This window comes from Arvicanthis niloticus, chromosome 24, assembly GCF_011762505.2.
Source record: "Arvicanthis niloticus isolate mArvNil1 chromosome 24, mArvNil1.pat.X, whole genome shotgun sequence".
NCBI lineage: Eukaryota > Metazoa > Chordata > Mammalia > Rodentia > Muridae > Arvicanthis > Arvicanthis niloticus.
Genome location: NC_133432.1, coordinates 41,469,525 through 41,493,626, shown reverse-complemented (window position 1 = coordinate 41,493,626; position 24,102 = coordinate 41,469,525). Strand labels below are relative to the sequence as shown.

Genomic DNA, 24,102 nt, shown 5'->3' with positions numbered 1-24,102 from the left:
CTCATTAATTTAAGATAAACAACATATCTTTTGAAAGACAAGCATAGTTTTCAAAACTTCCCAAGTCTTAGTTAGAAGACTTCAAATGGCTCAGTATCTGAGTAAATGGAAGACTAGCTGCTCTCTTCCTCTGTCTCCATGCTTTGGGACACGCTCAGGTTTTGTGAACCCCGGAATACTCTATTACATACTTGCTAGAGAATAAAAGCAAAGCCAGTAAATGCGCCTTGATGTTATTATTGGGACTAGGCAGCCCTGGAGAGCCCTCGATGGTCTGAAAGCCCAGCCACACCTTCAGAGCCTCAGTGGGCAGGTAGGCTCTGTAACCTAGAACCCAGATTGGTGCATGCTTCACTGTAGCTATCCAGGGAGTCCTTTAGGATGCATGAACAAGTGGGTGGTTGAGCAAATGATTAAAAGTGAGTCACAGCCGCCTCTGACCTGTTCACTGAGAACTTTCAAAGCATGAATCCAGACAAAGGTGAGAAGGAGGGATAGTTTGAGACATTCATTATGTGATAGTTACCATCCATCTGGATGAGGAGCTCGGACTTGACTCTGCGGCTTGCCTCATGTTCGTCAGATGTCCCTCTTCGACTGCAGATAGAATCTATTTCATCGATAAAGATCGTGGTGGGGGCATAGAACCTAGCCTTGGGGAGAATATGTTAAAGCGACCGTTCAGTGATTTCATAAAGCACTCGGTATTTTTAAGTACCTTTTGGTTTTCTTTTTAAAATCGTGACGAATGAAGGCTGCAATTTTTGTCTATTAAAAGTGCCACTACTACCTATTTATTTTAGAAAAAGCCAATCCAAAAATAAAACTTACATAGTTGGTGATGCTGGGTGAAAGATACATAGAGATTCGTTATATTAGTTTTGTACTGTTTATTTGTTAGTTATTATTTTGAGGCAGGTCTTCCTGTGCAGCTATGACTGGTCTGGAAGTGGTGATGTAGACTAGACTAGCCTCAAACCCAAACCTGCCTGCTGCCCAAGGCATATGCTGCCACACCTGGCAATTCTTTCTTGTTTTATGATGAGAAATTTCCATCATGAAAAAAAAATCTTCTTGGCAACAATTTTAAATAAATCAATAACTAGTGACAGATCTGCCTCTAGCTGACTTCTAAGGTCTTCTGTTTCATCAGTGTGCTAGATGCCCAAACTCCCAATCACCCTCACTGGGCCTTTTCCCATCTCATAGAGAAAGATGCACTGAAGACACACCAGGTATCCCACAAAATCCACTATGACTGATGTGTCTACAACTAGTACAAAAGACCACTTCTATTCTCAGAAGATCACAAGGTACACAGACCTGGATTATGAGGAATCGCATGCCCAGACAGACAAACAGCTTTGGAAATCTGAATATAGCATCAGTCACCTACCATTTCAAACAACAGACGGACCAACTTCTCAGATTCGCCTCTGTACTTAGACGTCAGGGTGGAAGAGGAAACGTTGAAAAAGGTTGTGCCACATTCGGTGGCAACAGCTTTAGCCAGCATAGTCTTACCAGTCCCTGGAGGGCCGACCATCAGCACACCCTGAAATTCAAGATGAGTTAAACAACACACTATATTTAAATGCTTTCCATAAACTACCATCATCTGATAATGCCAGTGTATGTGAGGATGCCCACTAAACCTAGACTCCCCTGTTGTCATGGTGAGATCAGTGCATTTAGCAAGTGTATCAAGAAAACGATGAATGCCAGGTGTGGTGGTGCACACCTTTAATCCCAGCACTCTGGAGGCAAAGGCAGGTGGCTCTCTGAGTTCGAGTCTTGATTGGTCTACAAAGTGAGTTCCAGGACAGCCAGGGCTACACAGAGAAACCTTGTCTCAAAAAACAAATAAGGAAACAAGAAAGTTCTTTCTCCAGGCATCTCCCTCAGGTCAGAGGCAGCCAGAGATAAGCTTGTAACTGATGGTCTGCGCAGGTGTGGTGCCTCACATCTATGATTCTGCGTGTGGGAAGTATGCCTAGCTGTTCTGGGCTGAGGACATGGCCCGGTGCTGAAGAGAATGTGTTACTCCTGCAGAGAAGCTGCGCTCAGTTCCCAGCTCCCACATAAGACTCACAAGCACCTGTATCTCCAGCTCTAGGGGATGCAACGCCCTCTTCTGGTCTGTGGAGCCACCTGCACCTTCATGTACACACACACACACACACACACACACACACACACACACACAAAGAGACACATAGTTTGATTTGTTTTATTTACAGAAAAAGATATCCAAAAGTTCTTAAAGATTAGCCTCTATCTCAGTACCTAAAACTCATGGCTTTCAAGACGGCAGCCTCTGTGCTCTAAGCCCACGTCTCTTGCTGTGTGGCCACAGCATATCTCAGCTACAAATTCCCAGCCAGGTGTGAAGGTGAATGTGAGTTGCCCAATGGACTGACTGATGGTGTCAGCACACAGGTCTACAGCAGTGTTGCCCAAGCATCCCCACTCCAAGGCTGCCAGATGTGCTCACCTTCCATGGCCTTCTAATCCCTTTGAAGAAGTCAGGCATCCACATGGGCAGGACAACAGCTTCCCGGAGCAACTTCTTAGCTTCCTCCAGATCTGCTATGTCATCCCTATGAAAGAACAGTTGCATGTTTATTCAAGCCACACCTCTGATTCATGGCCAAAAGGTTATTACTTTAAATTTGTTTACTTATAAAACTGTTCTTATATTAAGACTGTATTCTAATTCTTTTTTAAAAAGATTTATTTATTTGTTATTTAGATGAGTACACTGTTGCTGTCTTCAGACACGCCAGAAGAGGGCATCAGATCCCATTGTAGATGGTTATGAGCCACCATGTGGTTGCTGGGAATCGAACTCAGGACCTCTGGAAGAGCAGTCAGTGCTCTTAACCACTGAGCCATCTCTCCAGCCCTTCTAATTCTTACTATACAAAAATAATCAGTGACAACATCCTGACATTATTCATTAGGACACATTATGCAGCTAGCAAACTCTGTCAGCATGTCAACAGCAAATTAATATGTAAAGCGCCCTAGGTCAGATGCTGACAGGATGGTTATTACAGACAGAGGCATCATCGGGAGACTGGGGAGCAGAGGAGACTCGCACCAACCCACCCTTACGATGAGCTTTCTTCTCTGCTATAATTCAAGGCTCTCACCAGTGAATGCTAGGGTTCCTGGACACAATGTCCCTCTCCAAGGCTTCCACCAGATCCTTATCATACCCAGCGCCATCAAACTTGGGAATCTCACCATCGCTTGCGCCATCTTGCATATTTTTCCTTGCCTGGAGGTATGAGTAAAAGAAGTTATGGCCAGTGACAAGGTAACTCTAATTGATATCATTAAGCTTTTGATATTTAATGTGTCTGTGTGTCCATGTCTGTGTGCATGTGTCCACATGTCTATGGAGTATGTGCATGGCTCAGGAGTCAGAGGTAAAATTCAGAGCCTGTGTATGCTGGGCAAGCACCTCAGCACTGAGCTACATTCCTGCCCAGAGGAGGAATGTTCTCTTTAAAACGACCTTCTTATAATTTCAAATAGTATCTTCTGGTTGCCTAGATGCCATCCTAGCAGAAGTGTCTCGGCTGGTTAGACTTACATAATCCTCCTCACTGCTACATTCCTTGGCAGACTAGCCAAGGTAAGAGCTCGCTAGCCCTCACTGGACCCGACAGGAAGAAGCCTGCCTCTGACTCACTGGATGCAAAGCATTTGCACCTCTGCTAGAGAACAGGCTGCTGATGTGCACAAAGAGAAGATTAATTACTGAGCACTGGCCTTCTGACAGACCCTCTCACACGGTGCTCACTTAGTATAACAGCCCAACTGCGGCTGCTTTTCCTTTCTTCATGGGTAAGGTAACGAGCCTCGGGAAAGCCAGGTAACTAAGTGCTTCTCTGCTTTTTTGCAACAAAGCCCTGGCTGTACTAGACTCGCTTTGCACATCAGGCTGGCCTCGAACTCAGAGAGATCCTCCTGCTTCTGTCTCATGTGCCACCATGCCAGGTGCTTCTCGGCCTTTTGACTAAGATTAAATGTAAAAGCTAAGTCAGACTCCATTTACCAGTAAACACTGGGGCAGGAAATGTAGCTCAGGCCTTCCTGCCTTCTGTAAGCAGCCCCTTTCCTTGGTTGTCCAATCTCACAACTGACTGAGCTGCTCAACAAGTGCAGTGAACGGCTGAGCTGACAGATCCCCCCAGCAGCCAGTATAAAGACTACAGGCAAGATGGACCTTGGACTTTTCCTGCTCTTACAAGCTTTCCCCAGTTACTGAGTCACCACACAGGACTCAATGGTTCCCTTCAGTACAGCTCTTGGGGCCCCATCACAGAGTTACTCATCATGGCCCTGAGCAAACACTGTAGTAACATCCAACCCCTCCCTCAGTTCTCCAGACTCCTTCGGCTCAGGACCTTTCAGACTCACTGTCCAGAGGACCCTTTTCAACCACAGCATCAAGACCTAAAGAAAAGTTTAATCTATCCTAAATTCTTTTACTAATATTGTGTCTTTAAGAAAAAGAAAGGATTCTAGGCTCTAATTCTCTGAGCTCCAGGGCTCTGCGAGCTTCCTGCAGTGCTGAGGAGGTAAGTGTGAAGATACTCTGACTTCTCAGGGATTTCAACCACAAGAACAGCTTTAATGAGTAGAGCCACGCCCCCTCAAGAACATCAGCCCCTTCTTTATTTGATATAAAAACGAAGGGCAAAGGGTTCCAGTGAGGAGACAACAGAACATGATAGACTTCTCCAGTTCTACTTCTGAGGTAAACAGAGAAGCACAGCCAGTACCAACAGAGAACCAAATGGCTCATGTGGCAGATGTTCTGATCTTCTGAGCCACCGAGTAAACGGTCAGACAGTGTTCTGGTGACCTGATCTTGTGGATCTACTTATTTGGGCAGGCAGACCAGTGCTTGGGCTAGTTAAGTGCTTGGTAATATCCTCATAGCTAAAGCGGCACGAATTAAAACTGACTCTATTAAAACAAGCTTCTAGCATAATGACACAACAAACAATATCAACCAACTTAAAACCAGCTCTGTCTTGGAACACATTTTACAACATGGCTAAGCCATGGCTACAAGTCACACACAGGTCAGTCCCTGGGAAGGCTACAACCATCTTCCAGTATTCTAGAAACAAAGTAGTGAGAGCATCAACAGGAGGCAGCATTGTGATTTGAGACTTGCCACACGGAAAGTGAAGTAAAAATTTCACTTTTACACAAATGCCCACACAACAGCTCAACACACACCAAGAGGCAGGATCTCTTTCTCAAAGAAATGGGAATCATGAGACTGTCCGAAGGTGGCTGTGAGCAGGTATTACACAGCTCATCGGACTGTAAGCGCGGTTTCAAGGCAGGGTGAGGATGCACTGTGGCTCTCACTGAACATCTATCTAGTCCCGTGTGGGAAAGCCAAGCTGTCGATGTGACTGGGGGTAGGATAAAGAGATGGGCAGCACCCGATCTGACCTGCACTTCAGACATCCCTAGTGGCTACTGCAGGGAAGGATGATGGGAAGGAGGAGGAATCAGAGAAGTAAAAGCCTTGTGTCACAAACACGAATCAGGATGGGGAAAGCTGATCCACACGCCGTGTGCCTGAGCAGAAGCAGCCGACTAGCTGCGGCACTTTAATAAACAGACAGCTTCCAAGCAGTGAAGCTTACAGCGTCACCTGGGACACGGGGACTTACACAGAACACTAGACTGGAATGTCACAGAGTGACCTCAGAACTCTTTCCTTAGATTTGCGCACAAGTCATTAAGGTCAGAATTAGCAACCATCTGAGAGTGCGGAGGCTGACAGACAGTTTCCTTTTCACTAAAGCAAAATAGTTAGCTTCTTTGTACTAATTTCCAAATTATTCAAACCAAGACAACTTCTGTCAGGCTCTTTTGTGAGTCATGCCTCTCACTCTATCTGAAGAAAGGAGACTCTAAGTGACAAAGCAAATATTTATAGCTTGCAGTCAGTAACTGACACAGCCTGTCCCCAAATGCAAATAATATGTGCATTTTCCTTTGTAGCTTCTCACACTGTGGGACTGAGTGATTAAGACCCAGACAGCTACTGCTCTGCGCTGTGCATTTTACAGACACCTTGTTGAGTGAACTATACCACGGAACAATGACCGGCTGATAAATGGCTCACATGTCACCCCATGTGGAGGAGGAGTCCAGGAAATGTGGGCCATGGAAGCTGATGAGCTACTGCTGGAACCACCACCCACTGGCTGCTCTGTTACCGCAGAGGCCAATCTGATGCATGCATACCTTCCTTTCAGCATACCTGACTTTCTTGTCAGGCAGTGGACTACATACAGTCACCAGAATGGCTCGCTGAGCTACAGATGGCCTGCTGTTCTTTCTATAACGCTGTTGCTTCTCCCATGTCCAACTTACCCTCTGCTGCCTGGACTCGACAGCCGAAAACAAATGCAAAACTTCTTAGACATATCATTCTTTCTTTCCTTCTTTTTTTCTTTCTTTCCCCCTTCCCTCCCTTCTTCCCTTCTTTCCTCCCTCCCTTCCTTCCTTCCTTCCTTCTTCCCTCTCTCTCTCCTTCCCTCTTTTTCTTGATGCTGAACATCACATCCATGCCTGGGTAAGCACTCTTATCAAAGAACTACATTCTTAGCCTCAATATATCAATTATACATATTTGTTTGTGTTTTTAAGTGTGTGTGTGTGTGTGTGTGTGTGTGTGTGTGTGTGTGTGTGTGTATGTGTATAAAAGCCAGGGACGTCAGATCCCCCTGGAGCTGGGGTTACAGGATTATGAATCACCTGACCAAGCTCAGGTCCTCTAGGAGGAGTATGTACTCTTAACCATTGAGCCATCTCTCCGGGTCCAATATCTCATCTGTAAAATGCTAACTCTGTATAATCTTCCTCATGCCCCTGACTGTCTCCCACTGTCATGTTAGTCTAACAGCTGACATCCGTGCTGCTCACTGCGTTGGTGTCCTGGGAACCTAGCATGTGCGCATATTCATTCTAAAAGAAGCATGGAATGGACATTCTCATTCCCATCTCACAGATGAGAAAACTGGCAAACAAAGTCAGGAGCTTGTCTAAGCAGGAACAGCAGCCTAGGCACTCCAGCTGCAGGCCCGTGCTTGCAGCCAGTTTGTTCACAGGGCACACTGCTGTACACGGTGGCTGCTTCCACCCCACAGCAGAAGCAAACACAGGAAATGTTAGACCAGGACCCCAGCCTGCAGTCCACCAGAGCTCTACTGTCCCACAAAGTAACGCAGGCAGACAATGCAGAACGCACTTACTGACATGGGTGCAGCGCTCTGCACTGTCCAATCAGGACACGAGGAGTGTAAAAACAGGCCCACAGCAAGCTCTATGCTTACCAATATGCATGCTCTTTCCACAATATTTATGAACTGGTTTAGTGTGCCAGGCTGTGTTCTAGGCTCAGAGAATACAGCAATGAAGCAGACAGACAGAGACCTCTGCCCTTGTGAGGCTTAGGCTGAGGTCAGAGGACACAGGAACAGGTGCTCTAAGTGGCTGTGTCCTCCACAAGTTCCAAGAATAGTGTGCAGTGGTCTGGGGCACAGTCACAGAGATGATAGCAGTCAGGCCAGCCAGGGTTTATTATGGCTGGTGGAAGGACACTGCTGCAGTAGAAGGTTTGAGCAGAGAACGTGATGACATAATGTGAGCTGTGTCCCGAGCTGCTGAGGGGAAACAGAACGAGCACAATGGCTTCCCTTGTGTTCTGGCTTACACTTTCTATACTGTACAGAATGGCTGCACATGCAGTTAGCTGATTCTGAGAAAGGAGAAATAAATTCAACACAGTTACTAAGATTTCACATCTAATCTTCCCATTTATGAAATACCACATTTAAACAGAGCGCACAAACCCTTGGTAACTTGACAACCTTGAAACTGGGAAAAATTTAGCTTAACAAAAATATGCAAATTCTAAGATAAAGATCTAAAAAAATGCCCACTGAGCCAGGCTGAAATACAATGCAAGTCACCGAGAGGGAAACGCACAGGTGAGACACAACCTGCCATAACCCGAGAGCTCATAGCTCAGAAACCAAGATGATAATAAATGGAAAAAGAAAACCAATGTGGATTTTAAAAAGATAGTGCCAACCCCTACATATGTGCAATGCAGCCACAGTTCTAGAGATGAAAATGTTGTAAGATTATAAAATGAAAATCCACAGCACCACATATGACTGAAAATGGACAGATGGGTTAATGTGCGAAGACCAGAATAAGAGAGCCCTTAAAACACCTCAGTGATGAAACTATAGCCAGGAAGAAAAGTTTTCAGCCCCCTTGTAGGAAGCCGCAGTTACATCCGCCATTCCAAGATGGCGTGGACATCGTGTTCCCCCCACTAGTAAACAATTAACTGCCTCGCCAAAAGTCACTGCCCATCCCGGGGCGTATTATGGGTAATGAGTAAACAGCCAATCAGAAGTGAATACATCACTCTAGGGTGTATTTAAGCTGTGCCTCTTCCTGTCTTTCCGCTTCTGCTGTTACAAGTAAAGCCTCGTTTGTAGTAATACCCGATCACTGCCTCCGTGTCCTTTTTCGCGGGCGAAGGGGACACGAGAGGCGCGCGGAACACCTCCTAAGCAAGGAAGGATTCACACAATACACAGTAAATATACCGGTAAAACCATGACACCTTCAAGAGACCAGCGATGACGACAATGTTGAATGCTGGCAACAGTGTGGAGATCCAATCTGCCGATCACAGTGCAAACTGCCAACACCAGCTTGCAAAACTGTCTGACGTGACCTCCCAATGTCTAACTTACACATCTCCTAGAACCCCGCCAGCTGACTCCTGAAGTGGAAATTTCTGGTTTCTTCAGAGACTCAGTTGTGTCATGTGATATTTTTCTGGAAAATTGTTTTATGAGAGGATGTTTTTGCTGAAGCAGACACATGAGAAGATGTTTTGCTGCAAACAGACACATGATGCTTTTCTGGCCTCTGTCCTGTAAGAGGGCGTCTGATGTTTAGGAAGAGTATAAATGTAACCCCACAGACAATGAATGAGGCGCTTGCATTGGCTCGCCTTGCAATGCTTTGCTGGTCTTCGCTGATCTTCGCTTGTTATGACTTCATAGAGAGAAACATGCCACAGAACTTCTCATGGTATTCTAGCTACTTCTTGCTGCTAAAACTCGTGCCAAATCATTGGAGCCTCCTGGTTTCTTCTGGATCCAGCTGCTACTGGTTCATGTTTGATGTTTGCTGGTTGGACTGGACTGCCACTGCTGATTTGTGTTTGAAATCACCTCAAAGACCTGCTTCTACTCCTTGTCCTGTTAACCTTTCTCCCCTAACTTTGGTCCGTTGGCTAGAAGGGAGGTTGAAGCATTTAAGAACCCTTATTAAAGTAGGTGTTGAAAAATCCAAGCCTACACACCCCTAATGTGTACCTACTAAAAGTGGATGCATACGCACACCAAAGAAGGAAAAACTATCCAAATTGGCACCATTCAACAGTTCCAGAGTAAAGACAACCCAAAAATCTACTCACAAGGAAATATTTAATTGTACATAATTGGGTATAATTATGAGAATTAACTTACAGTATATGCAAAAGCATAGAGAAATCTTACAAACATAGTAAGCAGAGAAAGAATAAGAAAAGGTAAAAATCAAAAATCCAATTCCTAAAAACAGGTGCTACTAATCCCACAAAACAGACAAAAATAAATCCTCAAACAAGATGCCACTAACTCATCATAACACAGAGTGCTGGTCACTCTGGGAAAGAAGGAAGCCGGAGAGACCGGAGAGATTGGGACCACCACAGCTTCTGACTTCTGAAGGAGCCAATGATTTTTCTTGACCTGGGTTGGTCACATTTACGATAAGAAAGCTACAAGGATTACTACAGAAACTATCTTTTTGGTTTATAATAGACAATTATTACATTTTTTCAAGAATTTCATAAGCCAGTTGGGAAACACACTTAATACTTTTAAACCTCATCAACAGCTTAATACACACACACACACACACTTAAGGCAATACTTAAATACTTTCCAATTACCACCGTCTGTGCTCTAGAAGTTTCTTAAGTCTATGTCTGCATGGTGGAAACCCCACGAGTAGGGAATCACCCACCTCATACAGACAGGGTTGAGTGAGATGCTGACCCTGTCCAAGACTCAGCTCCACCACAGAAGCCGGCAGGTGCTCTAAGCCAGTGCTCATTTTGTTGCTGTTGACTGCTTAGACTGTTAAAAGTGAAGGTTAAAACATCAATGCAAAGTCAACCTGAAAGTATATCATTGGAGGCTGGAGGAATGGCTCAGAGGGTAAAACCCCCAGGGGAAAGCACGAAGACCTGAGTACAGATGCCCAGTGCCCAGGTGAAGGCTGGGTGTGGTCCCAGTGCCCGGTGGGAGGTATGGACAAGAGGACCCAGAGCTTGCTGGCCTTACCAACTACAGCTTAGGGTCAGCAAGAGACCCTGTCCCCAAAGATAAGTTGGAAAATGATAGGCACCTCATGTCAACCTAGACAAACACATGAATATGTGTACCATACACACACATGCACATAACACACTTGCAGTTTCTATTGTTTTTACAATATTAAAAAACCACTAAAAATGAATATTCTCCCAACATTTGAAAATGGTCCTGTTCATCAATGTTGCATGAGTCACGGAGAAATGAGCCAAATTCCAAGATCCTGTGCCTTTCACTGCTTCGCTACTATCTTACCAAAGAAAGCAAGTCACCAGCCAGCATCCACGGCTACACAGCATCCCGCCACCACTGCAGTCACAGGGAGACAGAGATGTGAGCAGGCCCAACCAGAGAAAGTGTTCTCTGAAGTCTATCAAGAGCACTGGACGTTTGTTTTTCTAAATTATGGACAAATTGCTGCCTATGCCTTATGTCAAGCATATCTGTCATGGACTCACATGTGAATGTTTATGTGCATGAATTATATATCAACATACTTTTTCCCAGAAAAGTAGTTCTTCAACACACATCAGCACCTCGCATAAGATGATAATTTATAAAATAACTCCATTGTGATTTATGCACTTTCTTAAGTCACTGTTCATGTGTGACAGTCCGTGTTCATCAACTAGCAGGTGTCAACAGAGCAGTCCGGTCTCATTTCCAGCATCCCTCCACGTCTGTGTCTTGATGCTAACCACAACAAGGACAGCATTCACCATGGCCATTTGCTATATAAGATGTAATGAGACAAAGCACTTTAGGCTGAATAACTGAGCAGTGAAGTCTAAGAGCACAACCGGCCCTCCTTTAATCTGAACTCCACTTGGAAGCTCATGTAATCGTGTCCAGGGATCTTCCAGGACACTGTTCATTAGATGCAAATTAGCCAAGGCGACATGGCTGGCATTTGAGGGTCTGAGCTTTCTAACATATTTCTTAAAGATAATATAAAAGTATTTCTTCTACTCCCTCATATTTACCTTTAGTATATCCTTTCTAAATTAAAAAAAAAAACATTTTTAATTTCTACACAAAACTCTGATTCTCAGAATTGTAAAAATATAACGTATTGTCTTAGTTCTTGGTGAAAATGGCCAGTGCTCCTCTATCTCATGACTAAGGATACACATCCTTTTAAATAGAATTCAGGTTAAAGTAGGGTGACTTACATTTCTCTGCATACTTCTATATTGACTCTAAGCTTAAATGACAAAACAGTAAACTTTTCCATGTGCTACAGTCTGAACATACAGGCTCCTCCAAACATCACGTCAAAACCTAGTCTTCAATCTGTTGCCATACGAGGTGGGGCCTAGAGATGCCTTCACCTGCCTGAGGTTCACCCATTTATAAATGATCTAGTGTTGGCATCCCAAACAGACCAAGACACCTGGGACATTCAAATAACACTAAGCACAGTTAGCTGTTCGTGCCACTCCTGTCGGCAATGAGAAGTGACCAGATGTCAGGCAGGAGTCCTCTTTTTGAGACAAAGTCTCACTATGTAGCCCAATGGCGCCAAGCTCATGACCATCCTGTATCAGCCTCCTGAGTGCTGGGGTGACAGCCAGGTACACTTTATTAGTTTATATCTGTTATATGACTAACACAAAGTACATAGCTAGTAAAACTGTGCTAATAAATTACGGTACACACTGGCTATGTAGACAATCCTGTGGTCCCCAGGATTAAAAAAAAAAAAAAAAAAAACCAGCCTCAACCACAAATCATTGTGCAAATGAGACTGTTGCTTACTTTACAAACAGCGCTTCATGCTAAGACCTATTCTGAAGCCTATCACAAGTTTAAAAAGAAGTGGAAAAAAAGATGTAACCTCTCACAAAATTTACCAGTATTTTTTTACCAGTGTTTTCTTTTGATAGAAAAATTAATAGAAAATTAAAGTCAATATAGAAGTATGCTGAGAAAGTTAAGTCACCCTACTTTAACATGAATTCTATTTTAAAAAAATAATTAAAATAAGATAAGAAACTTCCACACCGTGTCATATCGTGATCTAAAACTTGGGTGCACAGCCATACCTTCGCAGCCCAGGCCCACAGCACGGTCAGCTCTAAGCTGGAGGCAGGTTTCTAAGGAGGAGGATGGCTGGAGGGACCGAATAAACCAACAAAGACAGCTTCAAAAGTGTCAGGGCGACACCAAAGTGCGGGGCACCCAGGAAGCATGGCTCCCACTGCAACTGCTTGGCATTCCAGCGTGCAATCCCAAACACACAGTTAAAGGCAAATATGACAGGGGCCCTTGACAAGATGTGATTTATTATAAAGGCCTTTACCTGCTGAGCCATCTAATGGGCCCAAAATAAATTCATTTTATCCTCATTTTTTAGACCTATAAAGTAGCAGAAGCAGCTTTCAGAAGTCTATACACAAATTAATCTATTAGACTATGAGATTGCACAAGCGTATATAAAGGTTTTTTTACTTTTGTTTATTTTTCTGGCAGGGTATAAGTTACTATGTGGACCAGGTTGGCCTTGAACTCAGAACTTTGCCTGCCTGTCTTCCTGGGCACTGGGATTAAAGGTGTGCACACCACACTAAGCCTAAAAGTGGGATCTTAATAGGGGGAGAGAGGTAGGACTCAACACAGGGAACAACAATCAGATAAACTCAGGGACCTCTCCTAGGCACACCAGTGTGCTTTAACAGCACTGTCACTGAACCTGAGCAAAAGCCCCTACAACTAAATGTTTGTACACTTGCTGACCTAAACATTCTCAAGCTAATGCTATCTGTATTTTGGGCAATACAATCTGATTTTTCTGGACTAGTCCATTTCATCTTTTTGGTGCCACACACCAACCAAATGATTGAAAATGGACTCTATAATAGCCCCCAGGATCTTGCCTTCTTCATTTTATTTTTTTTTTTTTTTTTTGGTTTTTTGAGACAGGGTTTCTCTGTGTAGCCCTGGCTGTCCTGGAACTCACTCTGTAGACCAGGCTGGCCTCGAACTCAGAAATCCGCCTGCCTCTGCCTCCCAAATGCTGGGATTAAAGGCGTGCTACCACCGCCCGGCTGCCTTCTTCATTTTCAAAGCAGCCTCGGAATCTCTAGTCTCTGCTGTGATAATCAGATCAGAGACAACTACACCTTTCAAGCTTGCACGACACTTCCCTGTTTATTTTTTGAAAGTAGTTCCTTTTATTTCTGTGGTGACTCAGATCGTCTCTCCTACCTCCTCAACAATGCAGAAATAAGAGAGGCTGATTTTCTACTGATAGTCTGAGAACTCAGCTTGTCATTGACAGAGTAAGACAGACAATTATTCAGAAACATTGTACATGAGAAGCCATTTATAACCTCTGGAGGAACATGTGTGCCTCTGACAGCTGCTGCCGGTTTGATTTGTCCTCAGTTGAAGAGTCACATGTAAAAACTGAGATTGATTCAGTGGCAAATTTCTTTCCTCAAATCCAATCCAGACTTCAATGGTGGGTAAGGGAAGGGGAGGTCTTCACAGACTCCACCTCTCACTGGGAGAGGACTGGAGCACCCACCCTGCATTTTATTTCACTCTGAAAAGGGGACTAAGACTGTCTCATGAACAGTTCATAAGTGGTGCCCAGAGCCTTCCAGGAACCCAGGGCCAGCAACACTCCTGTTCTTCCTCTCTCTTGTGTAATCTACAAAAGGCCCACTTTACTAATACACTGGTACCTCTGTGTGTATGTGTGCATCTTCCTTAATTAAATATGCCTGCCTGTATCACTGTGTGAGTGTGTATGTGCATGCACTTTAATAAACACGTCTATAACTCTGTGTGTGTGTGCGCGTGCACGTGCATTGGCACACACGTGCATTTACTACATCTCTGAAATTATGTGCATTGCAATGCGGCCTTTGAAATATAAAAGAACACTAAGGAATCCTGAGAACCCCAACTACAGTATCCACAAAGCCCTGCTGTGAGTGAATGCATTGGTCTTGCCTTGTCGTCTCTCCCTCTTGCTCTATAGTCCTTGTCCCGACTTGCAGGTTTGTCGCTCTTCGATATCTGGTGTGCTCGGCCCACAAGTCCCCGGGCTCCTGCCCCCATGTCTTTCCGCAGAGGCCTCACTTCACGATTGGAACGCCTGATTTGAGGTGGTGCTCTGACAAAAGAAAGACAGTTAAATTAAATAACAATTCATCAAAGACAGGGAATGCAAAACCCTCTTACTCATGAGACTGTCACAATTTTCCCTGCCATATAGTGGTTGATAAAATTATTAAATATAGGTGACACATATGGATGCTTTGCCAAAGTAACTACTAATCACCAACAGAGGGCAACCTGCATCCACCCGTTAACCTCAGCAGCTGGCCTGTACTATCTTAAATCAGGAAGAGTTAGCTTAGAAACAACTAAAACCTTTTCAGTAAAGGATTGGACTTCCAACTATTTGCATAGTTCAAATGTCTTCTTTTTTACAACCAAGATAACTTTCTCCACTTATGCTGGAAAAGTCAGCATTTCACTATGCAAATTACAAATGGCAGGGCCCAGCATGGACATATTCTTATAGACAAAGCCATTTATGTGAAAAAATATATCCATGTTTTTGTGGATAGCCCAGGCCTTGTAATTTGCTGCTAATTCCACTGTCTTGGGAGGGGCTGCAGAGGAGGAGTGAGTCAGTACACAGGCGACTTCTCGTGAACCTTCTGCCCACCTTAACAAAGGCTAGAGCCAGTGACTGGGCAGTAGAAGAAGAGGTGGAGATATAAAGGTTGGTGGGAAGAGAGAGAGGACAACAGAGGAGGAAGATGACAGGAGCAAGAGGTGGAAGGACAATCGAGTGACCTGGAAAACCTGAAAGTTTATTATAAGGGATCTCATAGCTGGGGGATAGAGCACTGTAGTTGTGAGTCTGCCCAATCTAGGTGTGCAGCTTATATTCGTAATTATTGCGTTGTGTTTTGTTTGACTGGTCTTATTTGGGTTGGAGAGTTACCTCAACACATATCTAGTGGGTGTCAAAAATTATAGGCCTCCAGGTGTGATTAATAATTTCAATAACTCCAGACACGCAATCAGTGTGCTGATGGCAGCACATCTTGTTGGTACATCACAGCTTCCACTGTGCAAGGCTGAGCCTGAGAGGCTTCTCAGCACAGCACTTAGGCACAGCACCGTGGGTGGGTGGGGACTCTATCACATCATCGATTCCTTTCTCAAACCATCCATCCCTGTTCCCCTACCTCCCACTGCTGCCCCACATAGCCACAGTGACATGTGTGACCATTCAGATCCCTGTGTGCAACTACTTTTTCCTCTCAATAGCACACTGACTGTCCCATCTCTAGGCTCACAGGAAGTGTCTTTTAGCTCTCTCCCGTCTCCCGTTTTCATTAGCATTTATTAATTATACATACTAATGGATCCATTGTGACGTTGTCACACACATACACAATGTGCTTTGGTCACACTCACCCCTTATTAATCACCCTCTTGCTGGACACTAACCCCTGTGTTCTTTCAAACTAGCTCCTCTCTTCCCTCTCTTTCTCTCTCACCCCCGTGTGTGTGTGTGTGTGTGTGTGTGTGTGTGTGTCTGCTCCAATAGAAGAGTCTCCTTAGAGTTGGTCATAGAAGCATGTGCACCTGAGCAATGGCTACAGCACCGAAAAGTCCATTAACTGGGGAAGAGTGGGGTCCTGGGGTCCCTCCCCTTCCATGACAGGATGCTGGAAGATCTAGTGCATGTAATCCCAGCACAGGGGCACAGGAAGCCAGGTCCTGACTGGACGTCAGCATCCCACCATGCTCCCACCCTCCCTCCCAGCTCTTCCCACCACTTTGTCTGCAATGGACCCTGAAGGTTTGGGGTTTTAAGTCATCCCCAGGTTTCCTTCCTGGTATGACAGAAGGCAGCACAGTAATAGTGAATGTGACAAGACAGGAAATGGATGAAGAGCCACACACTCAAGGAGCAATGAAGCACTAAGACGCTGCAGCTCTGATGCAGTGCTAATGCTACCATTTAATGTAAAATGGCTCCCAAGGACTTATGGGTGTCACTTAATCTCTGGTTGGTGGCACAGCCATGGGAGGATGTGGAACCTTTAAGAAGCGAGGCCTGGCTGACGGAGGGTGTTGATTTGGGGAACATCTTTGGAGTGCAGCCCTGTGCCATCTCTGCATCTTGGCCAGTCAAATGAGCAACTGCCTCGCGCTTCTGCCTACCTGGACTCCCGAGGTCACACCTTAACTTTTATGATGAAGTGAAATCCCCAGATACCCGAGTCAAAATAAGTCATTTCTCATTAGGATTTTGTCACAGCCATGAGGAAAGTAACCATTACATAAAACAGACAAAAACAGAGCAAAAAAAACCCCACTGCTTATTCATATTGTTGGAATCTGCTAAAAATAAGAATGGCTGCTGAGAACCACACAGGTGTCCCTCAGGCGACAAACGCTGACACCCCCATCCTGAGTGCAGTCTAGTTCAACAGTTATTGAACAGCCATTTTTAGTATACAGCTAGTGATGCTGCTGGCCCCAGGAGAAGACAGAAATAAACAAACAGTGGTGTGAGAGGAATTGGGGAAGGGGTCACAGCAAAGTGACCAGAAGATGCTTTAGAAACTGAAGTTTTATTGCATTACTGCTTAGTCCCTTAAACAGTCTATCAATCAAGTAAACATGTGAGGAGGCAGCCGATGGTAACGCCGCACACCTTTAGTCCCAGCACTCAGGAGGCAGAGGCCGGCGGATTCTCTGAGTTCTGAGTCTGGTCTATGAAGTGAGTTCCAGGATAACCAGGGCTACCCAGAGAGACACTGTCTTAGAAAATCAAAACCCAAAGGGGAAAAAAGAACTGGAAGAGACTGGTAAAGAATGAGAACCATACAATAGATTGCTGTCTAGAACACTGCACATCTGGGGTCTGGCTCAGTAGAGCACCTGCTCAACACACACCAAGCCCTGGATCAACATCTAGCACAGAAAATAAAATAAAAGCCCTAAAATAAAAACCCAAGGCTTCTATTATCTCAATGCAACCTTGCTGTTGTTCTTTGGGAGAGGCCAGGCCTGTCTTTTTACCATTTTCTGTTTTGAGGAAGGGATAGAAAGTGGTTGGGTACAGTTCTGCTTTATATGTTTGTGTACTTTGTGTATGCAGAATTGCCTTTCCTGCATCAGCCAAGGGGCTCGGCAAAGACAATGAAAGGAATCTCTCTTTCCTCTCGGCACACATCACGTTCCTCCCATTGCTGGCAGCTGTGCACCCTACTTAGCGACTGTCATTGTGTCCAGCTTTTTAGACTCTGCTCCAGCATGAAGCCTCTGCTCACCTCTGCAGTTGCTCGGCTTGCCCGGGAGGCCTTGCCATGAATCCTGAGACAGTCCTGACTCTCGGCTTGCTACTTAGCAGCTGTTCAGAAGCCGCCCCCCCCCCCCCCCCGTCCTCTCTGTGTGCACATCTGGCTTGGTGAGCCATAAGACAAGGTTCCTTCCTAGCCTGTTCAGGAGCTGCCTGCCAAGGCTGCGGCAGAGCTTCACCTGCCACGCACTGTTCTGATGTGTTCATATTGGCCTGGATGAAGTGCTCAACCAGCTGTAGGCTGGCATCAGTGGCAAGCCCCACGCCTCGAGGGAAGTACGCGTGTGCTCTCTACACCTTCAGTTCCACCTCACTGCAGTTGGAGATTACATGTGTAACAGACCCTGTCTGTGTCCCAGAGGACACCTTGGTTCCACTCTATTTCTTTGGCCATTACCACATCACTGCATGATGTCATGCTTCACTGTGGGGACTCTGTGACAACTTCCAGGCGGTGTAAGCAACAAACTCATAAAGCTTCTTTAAAAGGAGATTTCGGTGGGGCTGCACAGTGCCAATGATCTCAGCCCTGACGGTCAAAAAGACCAATAGTGTACTAGCATGCAGCTTTTCAAAACCACAGAGCAACTAGCTAGTCATCACGGCACAGTGAATAAATACCAGCCTGGTAGTCTACACTGAACTATCATTGAAGAGTGACGGAAGAATCCGATATTCTAAAAATAAAAACTGATAGCTTATCACTAACAGACCATCACTGTGAGAACCACCAAATGCTTGTCAGCAGGGATGAAAGCGGAGCAGAAAGAGATGCCTAAGGAACAGAGACGTGGAAGCAGTTGTGTGCACATCCCTTCAGGAAAGGCTTCTGGAGTGCCTATCCTGCACCACACATTGTTCTTGGTGCTAGGGATGCAAGTCCCAGCTTGATCCAGTCCCAGAGGCATGACTGGGTGTGAGTGTGTGTGTGTGTGTGTCAGGGAGTGAACAATAAGCACACATGCAGTCCCTACAAAAGGATAGACAAAGCTGGACTTCTGGAATCATCTGAGCAAAGACAAAGTAAGGGTGTCTGTCAGTTGTTGGAGGGTCGGGGGAGCCGCACACCTGTCCTGCCCACCCTGCCGGGCCAGGCTGCTCTTCACACTCTCCATGTACTAAGCCACTTTACTCTCACAGCCTCCACATGGGGCGACTGCCACAATGATTTCCATTTACAGAGGGAATTTACAGAGGGAAAATGAAGCTGGCTGGCTTGTCTTCAGGGCCTCTGAGTGGCAAAGCTAAGAGGAGACACTGCTGCGCACAGAGCCCTGTGAGCTCCAGTGATGTCAAGCTGAACCGCATCAGGAACAACGTGAGGGCTGGGAACTGGACACACGGGGAGGACGTGAGAGAAGAGGCCACAGGCACAAAAGGAAGAGGAGGAACAGTGGAGCCACGTAAAGGCCACCAAAGCCAGAAGAGAGGAAAGGAGTTCCAACGAAGACAGCAAAAAGCAAGTGTCACAATGGTGAGGAGGAAACCCAGAGGCAGCGGAGGGCATTACTACACTAGTGAGTTCCTCAGTGGAGCCAAGGAAGGGTTCAGCCCAATGCTGCAGCGAGAGGGAATCCAGGATTCCTGTAACTAAGGAGAACGGCTCACAGGTCACACTCAGCAGCAGACGGCACCTGCCAGGAAAAGCATAGCAAGGCAGAGGTTTTTTTTTCAGTGCACATGTGGAAGTGAGCATGCTCCGGTCTCTCTCTGCCATTGCTTGCTGCTCTCACTCCTTTATTTGTCTCTAATTAAGTTAGAGTGCCTATTTTCAATTGTCTTTTCTAAAATTGAAATAGCAAAATTTAGGGGGCTAGAGAGACGGCTCAGTGGTTAAGAGCACCGCTGCTCTTGCAGAGGGCCCTGGTTCAGTTCCCAGCACACTCGTGTAAGCAGATGGCTTACAACCATCTGTAACTCCACTTCCAGAGGAGCTGATGCCTCTTCTGGTTTCTGGTGTATGGATACATAAAAAGGCAAAGCATTTACACACATAACATAAAAAAAAATTAACCTTAAAAAATATTTTATGCACTCACTGTAATAAATACCTAGATTTCCAAAATTCAAGTATTTTATAGCAGGAGACAGATGTTGCCTACAGAGAGCTTACATAAGAAAAACAATGAAACTTCAAAAATCAAGAACAAAGCACAAAAGGATGCCCTCCCCCTTCTGACACATGGACCCTCACCTTCCTGTGAAGCAGCAGCAGTACCTACACTAGGAGCTGGTTCTCTGCACTTGCCACCCTGCTCCAACTGAGCTTTCTGTCCACATCACTGCATCAGCACCACTGCATCAGCACCACTGCATCAGCACCACTGCATCAGCACCACTGCATCAGCACTGCCACATCAGCACCACCACATCAGCACCACTGCATCAGCACCTCTGCATCAGCACCACTGCATCAGCACCACCGCATCAGCACCACTGCATCAGCACCTCTGCATCAGCACCGCCGCATCAGCACTGCCGCATCAGCACCACCACATCAGCACCATTGCATCAGCACCTCTGCATCAGCACCTCTGCATCAGCACCACCACATCAGCACCACCACATCAGCACCTCTGCATCAGCACCACCGTATCAGCACTGTCACATCAACACCTCTGCATCAGCACCACCACATCAGCACCACTGCATCAGCACCGCCACATTAGCACCACATCAGCACCACCACATCAGCACCACCACATCAGCACCTCTGCATCAGCACTGCCGCATCAGCACCACCACATCAGCACCACTGCATTAGCACCTCTGCATCAGCACCACCACATCAGCACCTCTGCATCAGCATCGCCACATCAGCACCACCACATCAGCACCACCGCATCAGCACCACTGCATCAGTACCTCTGCATCAACACCACTGCATCAGCACTGAGACCTGAAGGGCACTGGCCTGTGGCCATGCTTCTCGCCCAAGCATCATTTTTCCACCATGGCAGCCAGCACAGCCCTCCTGGCAGCACAAGCATTTGGCTACTCTCTGTAAATAACTAATGGAGACACCTGGGCTTCCCCAACCACCTCGCCTCTCTGCTCCCCTTGTCAGTGGGACCAGCTGAACCAACTGTAGACGTCCTGAACCCAGTCTGTCACTCTCTGCCATTCCAGTCTAATTATACACAAAAGGTACAAGCTTGAAATCTCAGACTTGGGGAAACCGCCACAGGCAGAGCATGAGTTTGAGACCAGCCCAGGCTTTCACAGCAGAGCATGTCTCAAATATCCAAATAAAGATTTAGGATGTATCTTTCTGAAACTGTTCACTGACTTCAGGGACACTCATGCTGCTAGAGGCCAACTGACTCCCAGCCCTGTCCTGGAGTGGCTGTGCTTGTAGGAGGTTGTGAAGATTAAATTATAAACCATGTATAGAACTCAGTAAATGTCATTTATTACTGAGACAAATCACTCCTCTACCTACGTTCTCCTAACACTGAAATCAGAGGCCATCCCATATTCCAGAAGATAATATAACTCCAGAATGTTAGGGAATGGGTGTAACACCACAGGCACCGGTGTCAGTCCATAACCTACTGCATCATATAAACAACAACTTAAAATGTCTATCTTCTGAAGTAGAAACTTAAGGGTTCTTTGGAAAGTCCGTTGTGTTGGAAGGCACTCTGCTGGAGCAAACACGTGAAGGAAGGAACATTTAGCTGAAGCAGTCACAGGAAAGAAGATGTTCTGCTAAAGCAAGCACGTGAAAGGACACGTGATGAAGGACTCTTTGCTAATGGCACACACGTGTTATTGGTCTGCCTTACGTCACACAGTTTACCTACATTTGTCGGGGCTCCGTAGAGAGAATCTGCCAAAAAAACTTCTGGTGGTGTGCCACAATTTCTTGCTTCTTTCGTGAACTTGGGGTGATTGGCAGTGATGTCAGCTGAGGCAAGACCCATGGAGGACACGTGCTGTCTGCAGGGTATGAGTAGGACTCAACAGACAGTGAAGGAGGCTGTGCTGGGCTTGCCTATAGAGCTCTCTGGACAACGCTGGTGGATCTCGCATGTTTGCTGATCTTTGCTTCACCGAGAGAGGCGCAGGGGAGAACTTCTCCTGGCATTCCTACCTGGTCCATCCTGCTGACTCGAGCCAGGCTGAGACCGGGCTGTCTCTGCTAGGTCATGCCACCACTGCCGATTTCTGTTTGTTATTCTGACCCTACCAAACTAGACTGCTGGTGTATCTGTGAAGTGTTTGTGAGTGGATCGAGCTGCCGCTGCTGACCTGTGAACTGAACTGCCGATTTCCTGACAACACAGATGGGAGTTGCTCCAAAGAACCTTTCTAAACAGGTCCACTTCCTTCAGAACCTTTCTAAACAGGTCCACTTCCTTCATACTCTTTCTTTCCCACTACCTCTGGTGGGTGGTGGGCTACAAGGGAAGTTAAAAGTTGTGGGAAGCGGCTCCACTCTCGCCATTACAAGGTGGCGCTTGGCATAGGCATTGCTTGAGAGAAAAGACAACTCCATATATGGAGTTGTATGCGCTGAGAGGTGTGGTTACCCGATCACCCCACCTCGCATCATTGAGAGTGGCCAATCAGCAGTGACTTCGTGGCAGTTGCTGATAGGATCAAGGCAATGCTTATAAGGGGCTGCGGGAGCTGGGGAGGGAGACAAAAGAAGAGAAGGAGAGAGAGAGGAAGCGCTGTACAGGGATAGCTGAATAAACCGCTTGAAGAAGAACACGGTTGCCATTGGTCAGACGTGGGTAGCAACAAAAAGTGTTTAAGAACCATCATTAAAAATAGACGTTTGAAAATATTAAAGTTACGGTCTTCACCTCAGCTGGCACTGTTAAATAACTACCATTACCTCCTGTAGTCTGTTCCCCCTCTACTCCTGGCCACAGATGATTATCTAGCCCCGCCATTCTCTCGTTTTCACTATTAGTCACCAGGTTGAGTCCATTTTACCCAAAATGCTCTCACACCCACCTACAAGACCAAAGGCTGCCAGGGCAGGGGCCATCTCTGTTTGTGCATCCCGTCCAGTGTGCACAGAAGCTTGTACAGAGCTCTGTAGGTAACAGGTGCCAGCACTCCTCAGGCCAAGCTCTGTGGTTTTGTTACAGCTACTACATAGCCCGCAGGGCCATAGATAAGTAAGTGCCTGGCATACAGCAAATGTTTACAAAGCACACGGCAGACGCGTCCTGCAGTGGTCTCCTGGAGGTTGGATGCAGGGCTACAAAGCCACCTGTGATGCACACTCACACAGGGTAAGCATGGAGGTAACCTTGGTAACCCTGCGTGACCCTCCAAGCTCAGCAGCAGTACGCAGGGCCGCCTTGTCGCCCTCCTCATCCCTCTGCCCCATATGCCAGGAAACCTGAGTCAGAGTAGAGGTGACAGACTTACAGACGGGAAATGGCAGCTTCCGCTCTCTCAGTAATTGACTCCGGCCTTAACCAAACCTTTTTTATTATTGGCTGGTTTTTGCTTTGTTTTGAGTGTTGACAGTTGCTGAAGCTAGCAGGGTACTCAGAGACACATGTGGCAACAACCTTAACATCATAAAATCTGTATAAAATCCCACAGGGACTTAAGGAAAACCAATCTCCTTAAGTGTACATAGGGACACACTGTACCAACTCCCCAAGCATGCGCACACGCACACGCACACACATCTACAGAGGCCAGAGGTCAAGGGTCTTCCCCAGTGGCTCACTGAGCGTGGAGCTCACTGACTGAAGTAGGCCAGCTGGCCAGTAAACCCCAGAGACCTTCCTGTCTCTGCCTCCCAGCACTGGGACTGCAGGTACGCACGAACTTCTATGGCCAGATTTAATGGGTGCCAGGATCCAATCCCAGGTAATCATGTCTGCACAGGAAGCACTTCACACAATGGGCTCTCTCCCCAGCCCCTCCCTCCACGTCTTGATAAAATAGCATTAGAAGGCCTATTTGGGCTTTAGTCACAAAATAACCTATACAGAACAAAGTAAATGGCTAATTTCAGATTCACATATACAATCTCACTTGCCCCTCCCCCAAAAGGCATGATTGGTTGAAACCTACCACATAGGAATATATAACCTGTGTATCTATCATGAAGAACACCAATGGTGTCTCAAAAATTAAAAACAGGGACTGGGGAGAAAGATCAGCAGTTAAGAGCACTGGCTGCTATTGTAGAGGACCTGGGTTTGATTCCCAGCACCCATATGGTGGCACACAATTGTCTATAACTCCATTTCCAGAGGCTACAATGCCCTCTTTTGGCTTCTGCAGGCA

At 46.1% G+C, this 24,102-nt stretch overlaps 1 protein-coding gene across 5 annotated transcripts in view; it reads right to left on the bottom strand.

Moving 5' to 3' along the window:
- The window catches only part of Katnal1 (katanin catalytic subunit A1 like 1), a 55,887-nt gene that overhangs the window by 16,156 nt on the left and 15,629 nt on the right, over positions 1 to 24,102 (bottom strand). For all 5 annotated transcript variants that reach the window (XM_076923888.1, XM_076923890.1, XM_076923887.1 and 2 more), the window contains 5 exons: positions 14,454 to 14,616; positions 3,156 to 3,283; positions 2,495 to 2,600; positions 1,397 to 1,555; positions 527 to 653 (listed from right to left, as the gene is read on the bottom strand). In XM_076923888.1, coding sequence (XP_076780003.1) covers positions 527 to 653; positions 1,397 to 1,555; positions 2,495 to 2,600; positions 3,156 to 3,283; positions 14,454 to 14,616 — 683 coding nt within the window. The remainder of the gene's footprint in view (positions 1 to 526; positions 654 to 1,396; positions 1,556 to 2,494; positions 2,601 to 3,155; positions 3,284 to 14,453; positions 14,617 to 24,102) is intronic.